Consider the following 16599-nt stretch of genomic DNA (forward strand, 5'->3'; position numbering starts at 1 on the left):
AAGCACAGTAATGTAAATGTCACAAAGTAATTGGCTTCAGTAAATGTGATGACCGTACCACAGGCACTTGAATGCAACATTTTGTGTTGCATTTGTCTAATTATGCAAGAGCGCCACACGCTGGTGGAAGAAGGTTTTGCGGGTTCAAAACACTGGCTGTCTGGATTGTTCATGGAGAATGTCCTCTACAAAAATTGTTACACAACCAACACCTGATAATCATTTGTGCTTTTGTCTGTTAAATTGGGGCAAACTAAATAGCATAGTTTAAAACACAGGATGGTATTGAAGGGAGTTGACTGCGTGTGATTGTTATTTGTTTAATCTTTACCCATGAGCACCCGTAATAAGGTGTCCTGTTCCCCTTTCAGACACAACACCAAAGCACCAGTCGCAGTCCAGTCTGGGTCAGAAGGGAACGCCAAACTCTGCCTCAAAAACCAAAGATAAAGTGAACAAGCGCAACGAGAGGGGCGAGACGCGGCTGCACCGGGCCGCCATCCGTGGGGAGGTGCGCCGCATCAAGGAGCTCATCAGCGAGGGGGCCGACGTGAATGTAAAGGACTTTGCAGGTGAGCGGAGCCCCTCCGGCAGGCCCGGCCAGCCCCCTGAGGATACCTGCATCACATCGCATCACAGTACATGCATTTAGCAGTCGCTCTTCTGCAGAGCGGCTTCCGGCGCAAGAGAACAGAAGTGTATCCATTCAAGCTGAATGAGCAACAGTGTCAGACCAGGCTAACAACACTTCCCACACTAGTGAGTGTGAGCGTAACGCTATTCAAGCCCTAGCACAAGTTAACCTGACTAGGCAAGGGAGGCCAAGTGTGCTACCATGCAGCACGGTCACGACGTCACAGAATGCAAAACGCTTCACAGTACGACACATAAAATGCATACTGCCATCCTTTAGGAGAGCACATAAAGCAGGGTTGCTGCACTGCTTTCCCCCAGGGCCAGAGTCCTGCAGGTTTGCAGTTTTTATGGGTTTTTATCGGTGTTTTGGTTTGTGTTTTTCTTCTTCTTTTCAGTGGTAAGGGAATTTTCAGAATATTTTAAAAAATTTTAAATCTGAAAAAGGAGAATAATGCTGTAGCTCCGAGCTGCAGGTGGCCCTAAGCATGTTATCTTCAGAGCCATGACAGTACCGTGTCTGTGTCTGTGAGACGTGCTGTGACACCAGGGGTGCCCTTTAACGCTGGCAATGATTGACAGGCTGGACGGCGCTGCACGAGGCCTGTAACCGTGGTTACTACGACGTGGCGAAGCAGCTGCTGGCAGCCGGGGCAGAGGTCAACACAAAGGGTGGGGATGACGACACCCCTCTCCATGACGCGTCCAACAACGGGCACTTCAAGGTGAGCGTGCACCTGGGGAGGGGCGTCGTTCTGAGAAACCATCAATCATTTCGCAGTCCTCCTTAACGTGAGCATCATACTGAAGCTTGACATTGAAGTTTGAGCTTAGAACAGTAGGTAAAGAGGTGTTTGAAAAAAAACAGGAGACCAGCCAAGTCAGTGTCTTGTTAAAATCTCATCTGTTAGTGTTTTCTACATTCAGTCATGCACTTTTCCCTGGGATCATTATTCAGCCATAGGCAGGTTTCAGGACTGTTTGAGATTTAGATGTCTAAACCTGAGAAATATTGTGGAATACATACATTTTTTATTTGTAATGACAGATATAGAAATTTACAGGCATAACTAAATGGAAGGCAAAATTGATGGCCACTCAGCTAGTGCTGTGACTGAACTTTACCTTTAAAGTTATTATTTTTTATATTTACTGTCAGAATAAGAGTATACTTACTGTCAGAATAAAAGTCACAAATATATTTTTCCTTACAGGTAATAATTTGTTGTCCAGCACGTTTTTAAAACATTGTTTCTAAGAGCGTGACATTGGCTTGTTTTCCGTTGTAGGTGGTGAAGTTGCTGTTGCGCTATGGAGGCGATCCTCGTCAGAGCAACAGAAAGGGCGAAACGCCATTGAAAGTAGCAAACTCTCCAACCATGCTGAATCTCTTGCTTGGCAAAGGCACTTACACGTCGAGCGAGGAGAGCTCTTCAGGTCAGTATGAATAGTTTGAGAGAGTTAACAGAACATTATTTTTTTAAAAATGCGTTTATTTGAGATTGCTACAATATGAGATGAAAAATGAAACTTTTTTTAGATTATCATCACTACAGTCATAAACATAGAACTTCACTCAGAACATTAACTGATTTTTGTATGTTTGTTTTGCAGAGTCTTCGGAGGAGGAAGATGCCCCATCGTTTGCCCCATCCAGCTCTGTTGATGGCAATAACACCGACTCGGAGTTCGAGAAGGGCCTGAAGCTGAAAGGAAAGAGCCTGGAGCCGCCCAAATCCATAGCCACGCCTGTGAAGGACGAGTATGAGTTTGATGAGGACGACGAGGAAGAGCGGGTCCCCCCTGTGGACGACAAGCACCTGCTAAAGAAAGAATTCCGCAAGGATTCCACCAGCAAAGCCAGCAGTTTCATTTCCATTCCCAAAATGGAGGTCAAAACCTATTCCAAAACCAACTCGCTGACACCAAAGAAGGCCGCGCGGCGCATCCTGTCCGACACCAACAGCTCGGACGAGGACGAGAGAACCCTGTGCTTCTCCCCGACGCCCACGGCGCGGCAGGCGGCAACGGTGGCTAACTCAAAGAGCCGGGAGCCCGCCGCCCTGACCTCCAAGCAGCAGAAAGACAAGAACAAGGTCAAAAAGAAGAGGAAGAAGGAAACGAAAAATAGCACCAACAAGGAGGTGCGGTTTGGCAAACTCAATGACAAATTCTTCACCTCCGAGTCAGAGAGTGGAGACCTAGAGAGTGAGGATGATAAGGGCTCTGTGCAGAGCTCGAACTGTTTAAAGGACTCATCCGTGTTGAGCCTAAAAGAATCGTCAGTTTTCAGCTCACTCTCTGGCTCCTCTTCGTCCTCTCATGGAAGCCTGGGTTCCCAGAAGCAGACCCAGTCACTGGCGGAGCAGCACCCAAAGCAGTGGAGGACGGACGGCTGGAAGACCGTCTCCTCGCCGGCCTGGTCCGATGTCAGCTCCCTCTCAGACTCTGTCCGAACCCGGCTCTCCAGCGAGTCAGACTACTCGTCAGCGGACTCGAGCGTGGAGTCCATGAAAGAGGTCAAGAAGAAGCCACAGGACAGCAGGAAAAAGAGCAACAACCCACATGTTAACGTGTCCGAGAAAAAGAGTTCCTCTGACTTTTACAAGGCCTCCAACTCTGAGGGGGCAGTCTCCAAGACAGACAAAGATGGCAAAGTGTTGAAAAAACATAAAGTAAAACACAAACATAAAAATAAGGAGAAGGAAAAGGCTCCCAGCCTGGTGCTCAACCAGGACATGAACGAGAAATTTGTCAAGAGCTTTTCCTTTGATTTTGATGACACACAAAAATCCCTCATCGTGGAGTCTGAGTCTCCTACAGAAAACAAAGTCAAGCTCTCCAAGCACGACAAAGACCATTTTAAAAAGGAAGAGCGGTTGTCTAAAGGTAAATCAGAGGAGAAAGATTGGACATGTGGAAAAGAAACAGTCAGAGCTACTAAAGAAGAGAAAGCCAAGAAAACAAAGGAGTCTACCAAGGAAAAGATAATCAAGGAGGAGAAGGATAAGAGCTTCAAAGCAGAAAAAGACAGAAACCTCAAGGACAAAGAGAAGCCTAAGGAGGAGAAGCAGAAGACCCACAAGGATGAGAAAAAGAAGAAATCCAAGGACAAATCATCAAAGGTCGACAAAAAGAATGAGCAAAAAGAGGAGAAACACCTGAAATCAGAGAAAGAGAAAACCGCAAAGGAGGAGAAGGAAAAATCAAAAAAGGAAAAGGTGCCCAAAGAGGAGCCAGACTATGAGGACTATGATATCAAAAGCCGTTTTTTAGACTTTGAGGACAGCAAGCTCAGTGCCTCTGACGACCCCCATGACCGATGGGCATCAGACCTCTCCTCAAACTCCTCACTGTATGGAGAGGACAGCTGGGATGCTCCAGTTAAGGAGTACAAAGAATACAAAGCCAACAATGCTTTTAAACTGATCGTCGAGACAGTGAAAGAGGAGAACCGAGATCGGAAGAAGGACAACAAAATCAAAGACAAAAAACTAGAACACAGTGAAAAGAAAGAGACTGCTTCTAAAAAGAAAGAAAAGGACTTGTCAGATAAGGTCACTGAAAAGAAAAAGGACTCAATGGATAAACAGAAGCTAAACTCCACCTACTCGTCAGAAAAGGAGAAAAAGAGGAAAGAGTCTGCGGAAAGCTTCAAGGAGAAAAAAGAGAAGGACTCCATAGACAGCAGCAGGGAAAGGAAAGATTCCTATGAATTCACTAAGGAGAGGAAGGATTCCAAACTTAAACAAGACGATGTGTCAAGAGACGAGTATGGAAGCGAACCCTTTTTCAAAGACAAATCCGAGACCGAAGCCATTGGCAAACTGTCAGAGCCAAGAGAAAGGAACCACTCTGGAAAAGAGAGAGAGAAGAAGGGAGAAGGTGTGGAAAAAGAAAAGAAGGACAAATCTAAAGGTGATAAACACAAAGAGAAGCCTAAAGACAAGGACAGAAATTTCCTGGATGCAGAGAAAGATAAAGCAGAAAAAGGCTCTGCAGAGAAGGCTCTAAAGGAGAAAGACTCGGATCGAACCTCCAAGGACAAAAAAGAGGGTATGAAAGAAAAGCACAAAGACTCTCACAGCAAAGACAAGGAGAGGAAAATGTCCTCGGAACAGAGCAAAGACAAGAAGGAGAAAGCCTCCCAAGACAAGCACGCGGACAGAGAGAAGGACTTCCTTGAGGCAAAGAAGGAAGAGAGAAAGCCTGAGAAGGCGAGAGAAAAGACGTGGTACAAGATTGCAGACATCTTCACAGATGAAAGTGAGGATGAGGAGGACAGTTACAACGGGGGTGTCCTCAAGCTCAGCGATTCCCTTGGTCTTTCAGATTCCCACCGAAAAGACTCCACACCGGATCGGGATGATATTGAACTCTTCCAAAGCGACAAGCACAGGAAGTACTCTGCAGACGGGAAGCAACACTCCACAGAGAAAATGAAAGAAAAGGAGTACAAGGACAAGAAGAAAGACAAAGCCTTGTTTGACAGTGGCAAAGAGAGAAAGGGCTCTTTAGAGAAACACAAAGACAAAAAAGAGAAGGATTCTGGAGATGGGAAGCATAAGGAGCGCAAAGAGCGGGCATCTGTCGACTCCAACCAGGAGAAGAAAAACAAGCAGAAGATGCTGGAGAAGAGGCACTCAAGCGAGGAGAAGCCCAAGGGCAAGTACAAGGAAAAGCCTGACAAAGATCACTCAAAGGACAGGAAGCCCTCCAAGGGAAGTGGTGAGAATGAGAAATCCCTCCTGGAGAAGCTGGAGGAGGAGGCCTTGAACGACTACAAGGATGACTTCAACGACAAGATCAGCGAGATCTCTTCAGACAGCTTCACAGACCGGGGCCACGAGCTTAGCAGCTTCTACGACTCATCCAACATCAGCCTGCCGGACATATCCGAGGAGAGGAGAGACTCGCTCTCTGTGTCCTACCCACAGGACAAGTTCAGAGAAAAAGAGAGGCACCGGCATTCATCCTCATCCTCTTCCAAGAAGAGCCATGATAAGGAAAAGGACAAAGTCAAGAAGGACAAAACGGACAAGCGCGACAAATCGGAGGAGATCAAGGAGACCTATGGGCGCAGAGAGAGCCTGCCCTTTGAGAAGGAACCTATGCCTCTGGAGGCTGATCCGTATACTTTCCCCTATGGAGCCAAGCCTGATGGAGAGGATGATCTAGACAAGACCCTGGAGTTTGAGAAGGAGATGTCTAAAAAAGCGGACAAGGATAAAGCTTGCAGTGTCATAACCAGTGAGAAGATCAAAGACAAAAAGAAGAAAGAGAAACACAAGGAGAAAGTAAAGGAAGACAAACACAAATACACAGATGGCTTCGCTTCCTTGAAACACTCAAAGGAAGACCAGAAAACTGTATCCAAAGAGAGTCCCCAGGTGTCAAGTTTGAAAGAGAAGTCTAAAGAGGACAGCCCCAAGTTTGAAGCTAAAAACAAGGACAGAAGTAAAGATGTTTTGGACAAAGATGGAAAAGCAGATTACACAAAGTCCAAGCTGAAAGAAGAGAATGACAGGGTTAATCAGTCAAGAGAGGCAGCTCGAAAAGACACTCGTCCTCGGGAGAAGCTGCTGGTGGACGGTGTTCACAGGTTGACGAGCTTCGGTAAAATGCTGAGTCAGAAGGACCAGGAAATCGAAGAGCGACATAAAAGGCACAAGGAGAGAATGAAGCAAATGGAGAAGCTGAGGCACAGGTCAGGGGATCCTAAACTGAAAGATAAAGCCAAGCCTGGTGAGGACCTGCGGAAGAGCCGTGCCGATTTAACATTGAAGAAATCAAGTCCTTTAGAAACCGCATTGAAAGACAAGAAGCCTAAAGACCCAGGCCTTCCGGCACAAATGATGTCACCTGACCGAAAATCACAGCCAATGGACAGTCAGAATTCAAAAGACTGGCTGGTGGGACATCCAATGAAGGAGAACCTCCCTGCTTCTCCAAGGCCTGACCAGAACAGGCCAACTGGCGTACCCGCTCCCGCCTCTGTGATCTCATGCCCCAGTTACGAAGAGGTCATGCAGACTCCGCGCACACCATCTTGCAGTGCAGAAGATTACCCAGACCTCATGTTTGACAGTATAGACTGCCAGAACTCATCCGCTATGTCCATGAATGCTTGCTCTCCATCCTTCTTCGATAGGTATTCCAACACACCGCATGGCGTCCAGGAAAATGCCTGCCTGACTCCCATGAAGAATCTTCAAATGCCCGTTCTGAGTCGGTCAGCCTCGGTTGACAGCAGAAGGCCTTTCGATGAGGATTTCAAAGCAGATGCTGATAAGTTCCTCCGACAGCAGAGCGTGCCAGCCGCCTCTGAGTTGGAGTCCACCTCAGTTCCTCATCCCCTCGAAGATAAGCTGATGTCTGACAGGCTTGACTGCCTGTCTCCTCCTTGCTTTTCCCCTCACATTGGGAGACCCTCTCCGAGGCCAGAGCCAGCCCAAACCGCACTGGATGGGGCCTCCACAGCTATCGCCACCACAGACAGCAATGAACACCTCCCTGAGAGCATATATGGCAACTTCCTCTCCAAGCCCTCAACTCCAGTGCACAGGCCAGAACCCCAGGAGCCTTGTCTGGACATCGCTGCCCCCCCTACCCCCGCCCCTGCTGCCCTGCCCCCTCTAGATATTGACGAGCTGTCAGAACCACATCATCCTCTGCCTCTGTCACCGCATGATGAACCCAGCCTCGTCGCATCAGATCCTGTGAGTGGCGCTGACTTCCTGCCACCAGTTTCAGAGGAACAAGATGGGGAGGATGAGGATGTGGAGGAAGAAGAAGAAGAGGAGGAGGAGGAAGAAGATGATCCAGAGGAGCTGGAGGAAAACGAAGACCCTCCGGCCATGGAGACGGAGCCCACGAGAGGGGATGGTACTTGTGATCCGCATGTTGCAGAGCCAGTGAAAAAGGAGTGGGTAGACTCTCCAGACAGAAGGGATACAGAGGCCACTCTCCCACTTTCACCCACTCATCCCCCTGTGAGCCTTATTGAGAACGCCAGCGACCACTCAGTCAGCTGGACAGTCCACTCTGATATGCTCCTCAAATCTCCCCAAAGGCCTTTCATGGAGTTGCCATCCGCTCCTAAGGGCAGCCCCTTCCCACAGCCAGAGAGCAGCCTGCAGCAGCAGTTCTCCACATCACTGCCCTGTCCCCCATCAGCAGCCTCACCCTACTCAGGCTTTCCCAGGCCTTACTGCCCCGCGCATATCCCTGAGTCCGACTACGAGGTGCATAAAGACACCGCCGAAGACATGCCTGCCCCAGCAAAGCCTGTTGAGGCACCTGGAGAGTCAGAGTCCAGCTTCATTTCCTCTTCCTCCACCCGGCTTGAGTCCTTCTTCCCTGACTGCAAGCCCGCACCTGAGTCTGCGTGCTTAGCAGCAGAAAACAGGCAGGACTCTCTCGGCTACATTCCTGAGAGTAGCATGGCCCCTGCTGTGAACCTTGACCCAGTGGTGCCCTGGGCAGACCCTTTTGCTCCTCCTCCAGTGGACGATCTGGATGACTTCTTCTCCTTGCCAGAGCTGCCTGTGCAAGACAAGGAAGTCCAGGAGCCCGTCGTGACAAACCCTGATCTGCCAGACCAAAAACATCCTCTCACTGAAGCTGCATCTCCAGCCAATGAGATGAGAGAGGACCCGGAGCTGGCGGAGCTGGACCTGCCCAGCCTATCGCAGGTGCCCTCCGCGTCTGCTGTTGTGCCGCTCAGCGAGCCTGGGCAGAAATGTGGCACGCCCTCGCGGGACAGCAGCAGGATGGAACAGGAGCAGGAGCCGGAGCCACAGAAAGTTCCAGAAAACGACTCTGCTGAAGTGGCAGGCCCAGAGGAGAAGGCGGTATTTGAGGAGGGATGTGAAAGTGACCGAAACCCACCCTTGTCCACCATCGATGCCAGCAGCAGCCAGGAGCCCTCACTGATAGCCCCCGCAGCGGATGCGCCCACACCGATAGCTGCAGCACCTTGCCCAGACATGGCGACCCCTGTGGAAACGGACACCAGTGAGCAAACTCCAGCAACCACAGCGGCAGCACAGACCAGCCCTGTGTGCTCTGTCCCTGTGACACCTGTGGTGATGCAGTCCAGCATGGACCAGGTGCCCGAGTCCTGTGACTCGGCACCCTCTGTGCCAGCTGTTACAGCCACCCCAGCACCCACAGAGGTTCCCAAGAAGGTGGAAGAGATACCTCAAAGAATGACCCGGAACCGGGCCCAGATGCTGGCCAACCAGAGCAAGCAGAACACGGCTGCGGTCAGCGCCGGCACAACGTCGTCCGCCCCAGCTCCCAGCACCACCAGCACGGCCACCACTGTCGCCGCCGCCTCCGCCCCTGCGGAGAAAGAGGAGTCCGCCACCGCCCCCAGCTCCGCCCTGGTGCCCCCCGCCGTCATCAGTAAGAACAAAGGGCGTCCCGCCGAGGAAGACGACGCCCAGGCGCAACACCCGCGCAAGAGGAAGTTCCCCCGCTCCGGCCCCCAGCAGGTGCAGGTGCAGCTGGTCAACACAGCCATGCAGCAGACGAGGGAGATGATCCAGCAGACGCTGGCCGTCATCGTCAACGCCATCAAGCTGGACGACATCGAGCCCTACCACAGCGACCGCTCCAATCCCTACTTCGAGTACCTGCAGATCCGCAAGAAGATCGAGGAGAAGAGGAAGATCCTGTGCTACATCTCCCCGCAGGCTCCGCAGTGTTACGCCGAGTACGTGACCTACACCGGCTCCTACCTGCTGGACGGCAAGCCCCTCAGCAAGCTGCACATCCCTGTGGTAAGAGCTCTGAACTGTGTTCGCTGTGTCCGCTTAGAATAAACTCTCACCTGGAAAATCGGAAAAGAATATTAGTAGTTTACCTTCCAAAGATAATGTCACATGAATGTTGAATTACAAGTTATTATTATCATTTTTAAATTATTCTTTGAGTGAAAATGTTATCCAGAGTGACCAATGAGACTGTCATAGAGCTGTGCATGATAAAGGGCTCAGTTTCAGAGAAATAAAATGTAAGGACTGTTTATTACATAAATGATGGCATGGGGTAAATTCAGAACTTTTAAACAAATTTGTAATTCATAATATACCCCAGGGAGAGAGTATGGTTAGACCATCAGAGTCAATAGCCCTACCAAGGCTGGTTTATTTTTTTCTGCCATAAAACTACTCAAGGTGCATTTCAGGCTTATCTAGATTCTCTGGAGGTGTCTTTGAATAATTCAGCAGTCATCATGGCACGCCACAGAACGGCACAGCACGCCGCGGTTTCGATGCGCACGAAGCGTATAATCTTTCAAGTTTTCAAGTTTTATACTTTGTCAAGCTGTCAAGTTTATAATAAGCTGCAGCGGGAGATTGGCTAGGCGCGGCTGGGTAACCGCTTGTCCCGGTTCGTTAGATCGCTCCACCTCCGTCCCTGTCGGAGCCCCTGAAGGAGCTCTTCAGACAGCAGGAGGCGGTGAGAGGGAAACTGAGACTGCAGCACAGCATCGAGCGGGTAAGCACTGGGGTCTCTCCGAGCCCCCGTTCTCCCCCTGCCTCCTCCAGTCACTTCGCAAGCCCCGTTTTTACAGAAGGCCTTTGATCGTTCCGCACCGCTCCTTTGATGCGTGATCAAAGCTTCTGTGTAAGGGAGAAATAACTCCCAATATGCATCTCTCCAACCAAGCCAGAGCCAACTGGCTGGTTTCCTCTGAAATATTTTCTGCAAAGCTTGCAAAAGTCTTGATAATTATGTTTAAACAAGTTCACGCCTTTAATGTTAACCATATCAGAGTTTGCTCAAGGAGCCTCAGAAGCTGTGTGACCTTTTTACAGTAGAATTTTAACCCTTATTTTGAATTGCTGAATATCAGTTCTCTCATGGCTTCTCTCCCTCTTTCTTTCTCCTGATATATGTCCCCCTACCCTGTCCCTCTCCATGCCGTCTCCATTACAGGAAAAGCTGATTGTGTCATGTGAACAGGAAGTTCTGAGGGTGCATTGCCGTGCAGCAAGGACGATAGCCAATCAGGCCGTCCCTTTTAGCGCCTGCACCATGCTGCTGGACTCGGAGGTGTACAACATGCCATCAGAGAGTCAGGTGGGTACACCTGCGGGAACTGCAGCCCTGAGGGCCAGTCAGGGGAGGAACTCACCCGGGGTTCCAGCAGAGTATCAGTTGCTAAGCGACTCTGAAACCTGCAGGACTCGAGCTCTGTAGTACCAAAGCAGCTCATCCCAGGCTTTTGGACAGCATACCAGTAAGAGCCCCCAAACAGTTTGTTTTATAATGAGGTGTTCCTTTACCTTAGGGCGATGAGAACAAGTCAGTGAGAGATCGCTTCAACGCCCGTCAGTTCATTTCCTGGATTCAAGACGTAGACGACAAGTACGACCGCATGAAGGTAAGAGGTTTCTGCATTTCTTTAGTTTTTTTATTTGTTTCATTTTAGTTTTTTCTTTAATCCCTGGTTTTTTCCTCCTAAAATTAAATCTGCAGTCCAAGTAAACATTACACAGGGGAAGAAAATGTGCTTCCATTCTGTTGCGGGCTGCTGTGTCCAGCCGTACTCCTCCTGTGTGTGCGTTGCGTGTTGTGGTGCCTGGCTGCGATGTGTTTGACGCGGGCCTCTCTGCTCCTCCCCTCTGCAGACATGCCTGCTGATGCGGCAGCAGCACGAGGCGGCCGCGCTCAACGCCGTGCAGAGGATGGAGTGGCAACTCAAGGTGCAGGAGCTGGACCCTGCCGGACACAAGTCCCTGTGCGTCAACGAGGTCCCCTCCTTCTACGTGCCAATGGTTGACGTCAACGACGACTTCGTGCTGTTGCCGGCGTGACACGAACTCGCACACACAAGCTGTCGAATATCACCGCTCAAAAAGACACCCAACAGACTGTATGGTAAGGGCTAGCCAGTTTGAAAAGGAATATTCTTTCTCGAGGAAAAAAAAAGTCTATATTATATATAAAAAGAAAAACAAACAAAAAAAAGGAACTTGCTTATGATTCCCTCCTTCGAGAGGAGGAAGCATCTTTTTACCCGGGAAAACACGACTTGCACTTTCATCCTACAAGTTTTTATGCTTTTGTTCAGAGAAAGCAAAATGGCTTTGCTTTGAAGCTCAAACCCTCTGTCTGATTATTATTTTAATTTTTTTTTTTGGAAAATGGGTACAATAAGATATTTTTCCTTCGTTTTTGGTTCCACAAAACACAATGAGACAAATGGAGGAGGGGGGGGCGGGGAAATATGCAGCGGACGGAACCGCAGCGAACAGAGCTTCAGAGGTGGGCGGAGCCGAAGGGGTTTGTGTATCAGGGGGAGCTCCTCCCCCTGATCCCCACACCTGCCCCGGGAGGCAGGAATCTGGCGGCCCTATAACGGCACAGCGTCGGGGCCCGGCGGCCCGCTAGCGCCAAGACACAGCGCAGGAGAACAGGAGGGCGTGTCCGTTTCACAGGCCCTCCGTGCGGGGCGGAGAGACTCCGCACCCTCAGCCCTGCGGCGTCAGCAGAGGAGGGAGAGCGGCAACCGGAGCAGCCTGCAGGAGTCCCTCATCACTGGTTTGCATGCAGGGTTCAATCAGCCTCTACCTTTACACACCTGTTCACTGCAAACAACTGCACAAAGAATAAAAAAGGGGGGGTGGGGGGGTGGACACAAGAATGTTGCGATTCAAGAGGCAAAGACTTTAAGAGATAAAAAGTGTTTTATCTGAGAATATTCTCTTTTTTTTGTCTATTTCTTTACTTGGGCATTTCATTGTTTCTCTTTTCTGAGAAAGTGACTTGAAACACTACAGAGCCAATATTAGTTTAAAGGAAAAAAAATTGAAAAAAAAATTGTATCCCGTAAATTCTGTACAGTTTTTATATACGTTAACCAATGTATTCTCGCTGCCTTCTAGATAATTTATTTTGCCACACATTACTGCACAGTTGTAAATAACCTATGTACTGTAACATCACTCAGTTAAGTGTAAAAAAAAATGAATAAAATTATCTTTTTATGTACAGATTACTTTGGGGCAGCACTTTTCCCTTGTAACAATGGGCCAAAATGTGTACACATTTTCAGTATTTTAAAGACAGTCTCTTGTGCACAGAGTCACTAAGGTCCCCTCTTCTCTTTTGGCCCGATCAGAACCAATCAGAACTAGTCACCCAAATGACAACCAGAACGTCCACCGTTAGAAAGAAGAAAAAAAAAATCCTTAAACAGTTCTCAGACTTTTACTCAACCACAATCTTAATGCTTAGATGTAGCATAATGGTTATTAAATTGTTTAAAGAATAGTAAAGGTATATTATGCTTTGCTTTATTACAGAACTATCTAAAAATTGAAACCAAGAAAATGCCTTTATACAGTGAACGTTTAATTTACTCAGATGTTGCGCAAGTACAATTAAGGTACACCAAGCAAAAGATAATGTCAGATAACACAGGAACACGCACTCTTGTTGATCTAACCTGTCAAGAAATCAGTAGACATGTCACAAAACTAAGAATCCGTTGTAACATATTTATACATGTATAACAGTGGCATAGTATTTGTCAAAGCATCTCTGAGTTTGAGTATGTGTATTAATCAGTGGGTCTATACACGGAATAAACATTATGATATGGGCTAAAATTCCCATGACCTGGGATGTCATAACCTTTTTTTTGTTTTTGTTTTTTGAGATCCCTGAATGTGTTTTTTAGTTTAGTTTAGCTTTGCTGTTGCCTCTCTTCTGTTGCGCTGTCATAGGTGTATCTTTTGGCCAATTTTAACTTCAAGTAAAACACTTTCACTCAATATCTAACAGAGCAGAGAAAGGTTGGCTCATCTCTCCTCTGCTGATTTGTACCAGCAGTGAAAAAACAAGGATGGAGTATGCCATCTGTACTGTTTCTGTTTTATTTTTTAACTCCTGATTGTCTTGCCCTGAAGTCCTTTCTCTATCTCAGTCTTGGTTTATCTGTTTGTTTTGTATTGTTTTTGCTTGAAGGTGATTCTTAGAGTAAGATGTCTCCCTGGTTATTCCTTTTTTTATTTAGGTAGTTATAGAAATCTACAGTTGCAGCTAGGTATGTCAGTTCTCTGCACAGCCACAGGGTGGTGCTAAAGTGAAGTTATTGTGTACCATCATGAGAATAGGATGCAGTTAGAAACGAGAGCCTTCTCTAGGTGTTATTTTCATTGTGAGAGCAATATCCCCCACATGTGCTCATACAGAATAGTTAGTTTAATTTTTAAAAATTATTCAAACTATTAAAAAAAATACTGTTCAGTTGTAGGCCTTTTTTAAAGTTCGGATATATTTTTACAATCTCAGCTCTTAATTTACCCTCAAGCTGCAAATTTATGTTGCTCAGGATGTGGCTGGAAAAATGTCGTAATGTTGCAGAGTTAGAGTAGAAGGTAAGCTCGTTAGCAGAGCAGGTAGTTCCCCCTTTACATGACTGTTTCTTTGGCTGTTTGGCTTCACGGTCTCATTCGGTTAAGTACCTGGTTTTGTCAGGTTTCTCTGAACGTCATAGTTTTGGATTTTAATTGTTGTGAGTTTCCGTACTTGCATGTTGGAGAGTGTATTCTCTCTGCATCATGTGTTTCAATTATACGTTTTATTTCTATTTTAGGGCTCGAGCAGAACGTATTCCCCCCTTTTACCCTCTTGCCGATGTTGTTGCCCTTAGTTTTATTTGCAGACACAGTAATGCCGTACACACACAGCGAAAAAATGTTCCCCGATTTCATACCTGCTTTCTTACCTGCATCATAAATGTTCCTATTTCTGTTAGCATTACTATGGAACCCTAACTGCTACAGGTAGAAGGATCACATGTGGCTTGAAAAATTGGTATCACATTTTTGTTTTTTTGTTTGTTTTTTAAATCTAAAATGTTTTCTTCTAAATGGGTCCTGATTTTTACAACAGTTTTTAACTTTTAACTTCACCACATTGACTGCCTGTGTGTCAGTGTCACCTTTCTGTGTGGTGTGACCGTCCTTATTACTGCATTCAGTGGGAAATTTTGTGTGGAGACCTGTTTGCATCCCAACGATAGAAGCATGTACATCACACATGCGGGTTGTAGGGGTGCAGCGTGCTTTTTGGTTTCACCGACCAAAAACAATTTAGACATGCGCCAAGTGTAGAGGAATGCACAGTTACACCCATTCATGCGTTGCGATGCATACGTACCCTCTCGTACGCCGATTTTGTTTTAACAGCAAGTATTATGGAGGCTTGCAGGAGAGTTACAATATACAGTCCAGATGGCCTGAAAGATATTCATTCTAATCCCAAACACACTGAAATAAAGAAATGTGCATTTTCCCTCATTTTGAAATGTGCATTTTTCTGATTGGTGGTGTCATAATTCTGTATGCATTTTCAGATCCTCCGGTTGAGCATTCGATGTTGCCGTAGTCTTGTGTTCTGTAACAAGCATAAACACTTGTAGCATGTTAATCTCTGTGCTTATCAACAGAATGTATACAGTCACTATGTCCTGCATCCTTACTGTTGTTTACAACACATTACGTATGATTCAGTTGTGTGTCTATCTTTCATGGTTTGAGCCCTGCCTTTTTCCTTTTTTTACTGTATTATTTTTAACCCATGAAGGCTTGAAATTGTGAAGGCTTCTTTTGGAACTTGGGTGAAATTCAGTGCAGACAGACATAGGTGAACCTTTTAATGCATCCTTTTTTTAAAAAAAAAAAAAAAAAAAGTATTTCGGTAACGATGACCATGCTTGGAGTAGCTCCTCAGTGAGGTAAGGAAGTGTCCATGTGCACACCTACTGAAAAATTTGGCAAAGGTTTCTCAAAATCCTCAGAGAGACTCTTCCGCTCTGTCCTGTTAGCAAGAGGTCAAGATGGCTCAGGGTTGTTCTTGGACGCATTCTTAAGCTATCCTCCTGCTGAACTCTGAACTGAGCTGATTGACTGTCCTCTCAGTTACCCTTCAACAGTGTGATAAAAACCCATTTTCCAGCTGCTTGTTTATTCAGGTTTGTTGAGTTTTTTTTTTTTTTCTGAAAAAGTCAAGTGCCCCCTCCTTCCCCACCTCACAGCAAAGCACTTATCAATTAGATAAACTGTTCTGATGGAGCAGGCCGCAACATTTACCTCTACTTTTCAACAGTAGGTTGAATCAGGGTTTTATTTTTTTTAAACCGATTACAGTTTGTTGTCACAGGTGAAGTCACAATTTCAAGCCTTTTTTCACAGTGCATTTCCCTTTTAAACCGAATCAGGACAAGTAGCTGTGTTCTGAGAAATAACCAATAATAAAGCATGGAGATCTACTCTTTTAACAGTGAAACAAAATAATCTATTTATTATCTTTCTGACACCTGTGGTATGTTGGAGTGAAAGTCTCTTGCTGTGTAAATTTCCCTCTTGAAATGCATAAATGAGACATTGTACATATCTGTAAATATTTCCCAGGACGTTTTGCAACCTTCTCTTTGTACTAGGTTAAACTTGCGTAGATTGTGGGGTTCCAACAGCGAGGAAACAGTGCCCTCGCTGCCGGTGATGTAACGATGTCTTTTTTTTTTTTTTTTGTACAATGTAGTTTAATTGTGTACATATTGTTGGAGCAGCTAATGGGTGGGGGAATTGGTTGATGCTGTCACAGTTTCAGTACTGTCACCTCTCGCTGTGTTGATATCCTGCAAAAACAAAACGAGTAAAAAAAAAAAAACCTTACAATTAAAAACTAAACTCAGAATAAGTCAAAAATGAAAAAAAAAATGTTATTTTCTACAGTTGCATGTACAGAGAGCGCGAGAAATGCTGTTTGTCCCTCAGAGATTATGTTCGTAAATAAATTTTTAAAATACTGTCTGTTGTCTTTGCTTTTCCTTGTCCCTCCAGGTCCAGCAACATGTCCAGACCCAGTAAAATTCTCCATCCTCCCCATATAGATATGACTAGGATAGATTTCCTGTGAGTGAGTGATGCGCCAAAGAGTCAA

At 46.6% G+C, this 16599-nt stretch overlaps 1 protein-coding gene across 1 annotated transcript in view; it reads left to right on the forward strand.

Moving 5' to 3' along the window:
* The window catches only part of ankrd11 (ankyrin repeat domain 11), a 99738-nt gene extending 87492 nt beyond the window's left edge, over window positions 1–12246 (forward strand). Inside the window, exons 6-13 of the mRNA XM_036544508.1 lie at window positions 372–572; window positions 1216–1358; window positions 1923–2070; window positions 2248–9419; window positions 10042–10140; window positions 10582–10725; window positions 10937–11029; window positions 11277–12246. Coding sequence (XP_036400401.1) covers window positions 372–572; window positions 1216–1358; window positions 1923–2070; window positions 2248–9419; window positions 10042–10140; window positions 10582–10725; window positions 10937–11029; window positions 11277–11462 — 8186 coding nt within the window. The 3' untranslated portion in view covers window positions 11463–12246. The remainder of the gene's footprint in view (window positions 1–371; window positions 573–1215; window positions 1359–1922; window positions 2071–2247; window positions 9420–10041; window positions 10141–10581; window positions 10726–10936; window positions 11030–11276) is intronic.
* Window positions 12247–16599: the final 4353 nt, after the last annotated feature.

This window comes from Megalops cyprinoides, chromosome 13, assembly GCF_013368585.1.
Source record: "Megalops cyprinoides isolate fMegCyp1 chromosome 13, fMegCyp1.pri, whole genome shotgun sequence".
Taxonomy (NCBI): Eukaryota; Metazoa; Chordata; class Actinopteri; order Elopiformes; family Megalopidae; genus Megalops; species Megalops cyprinoides.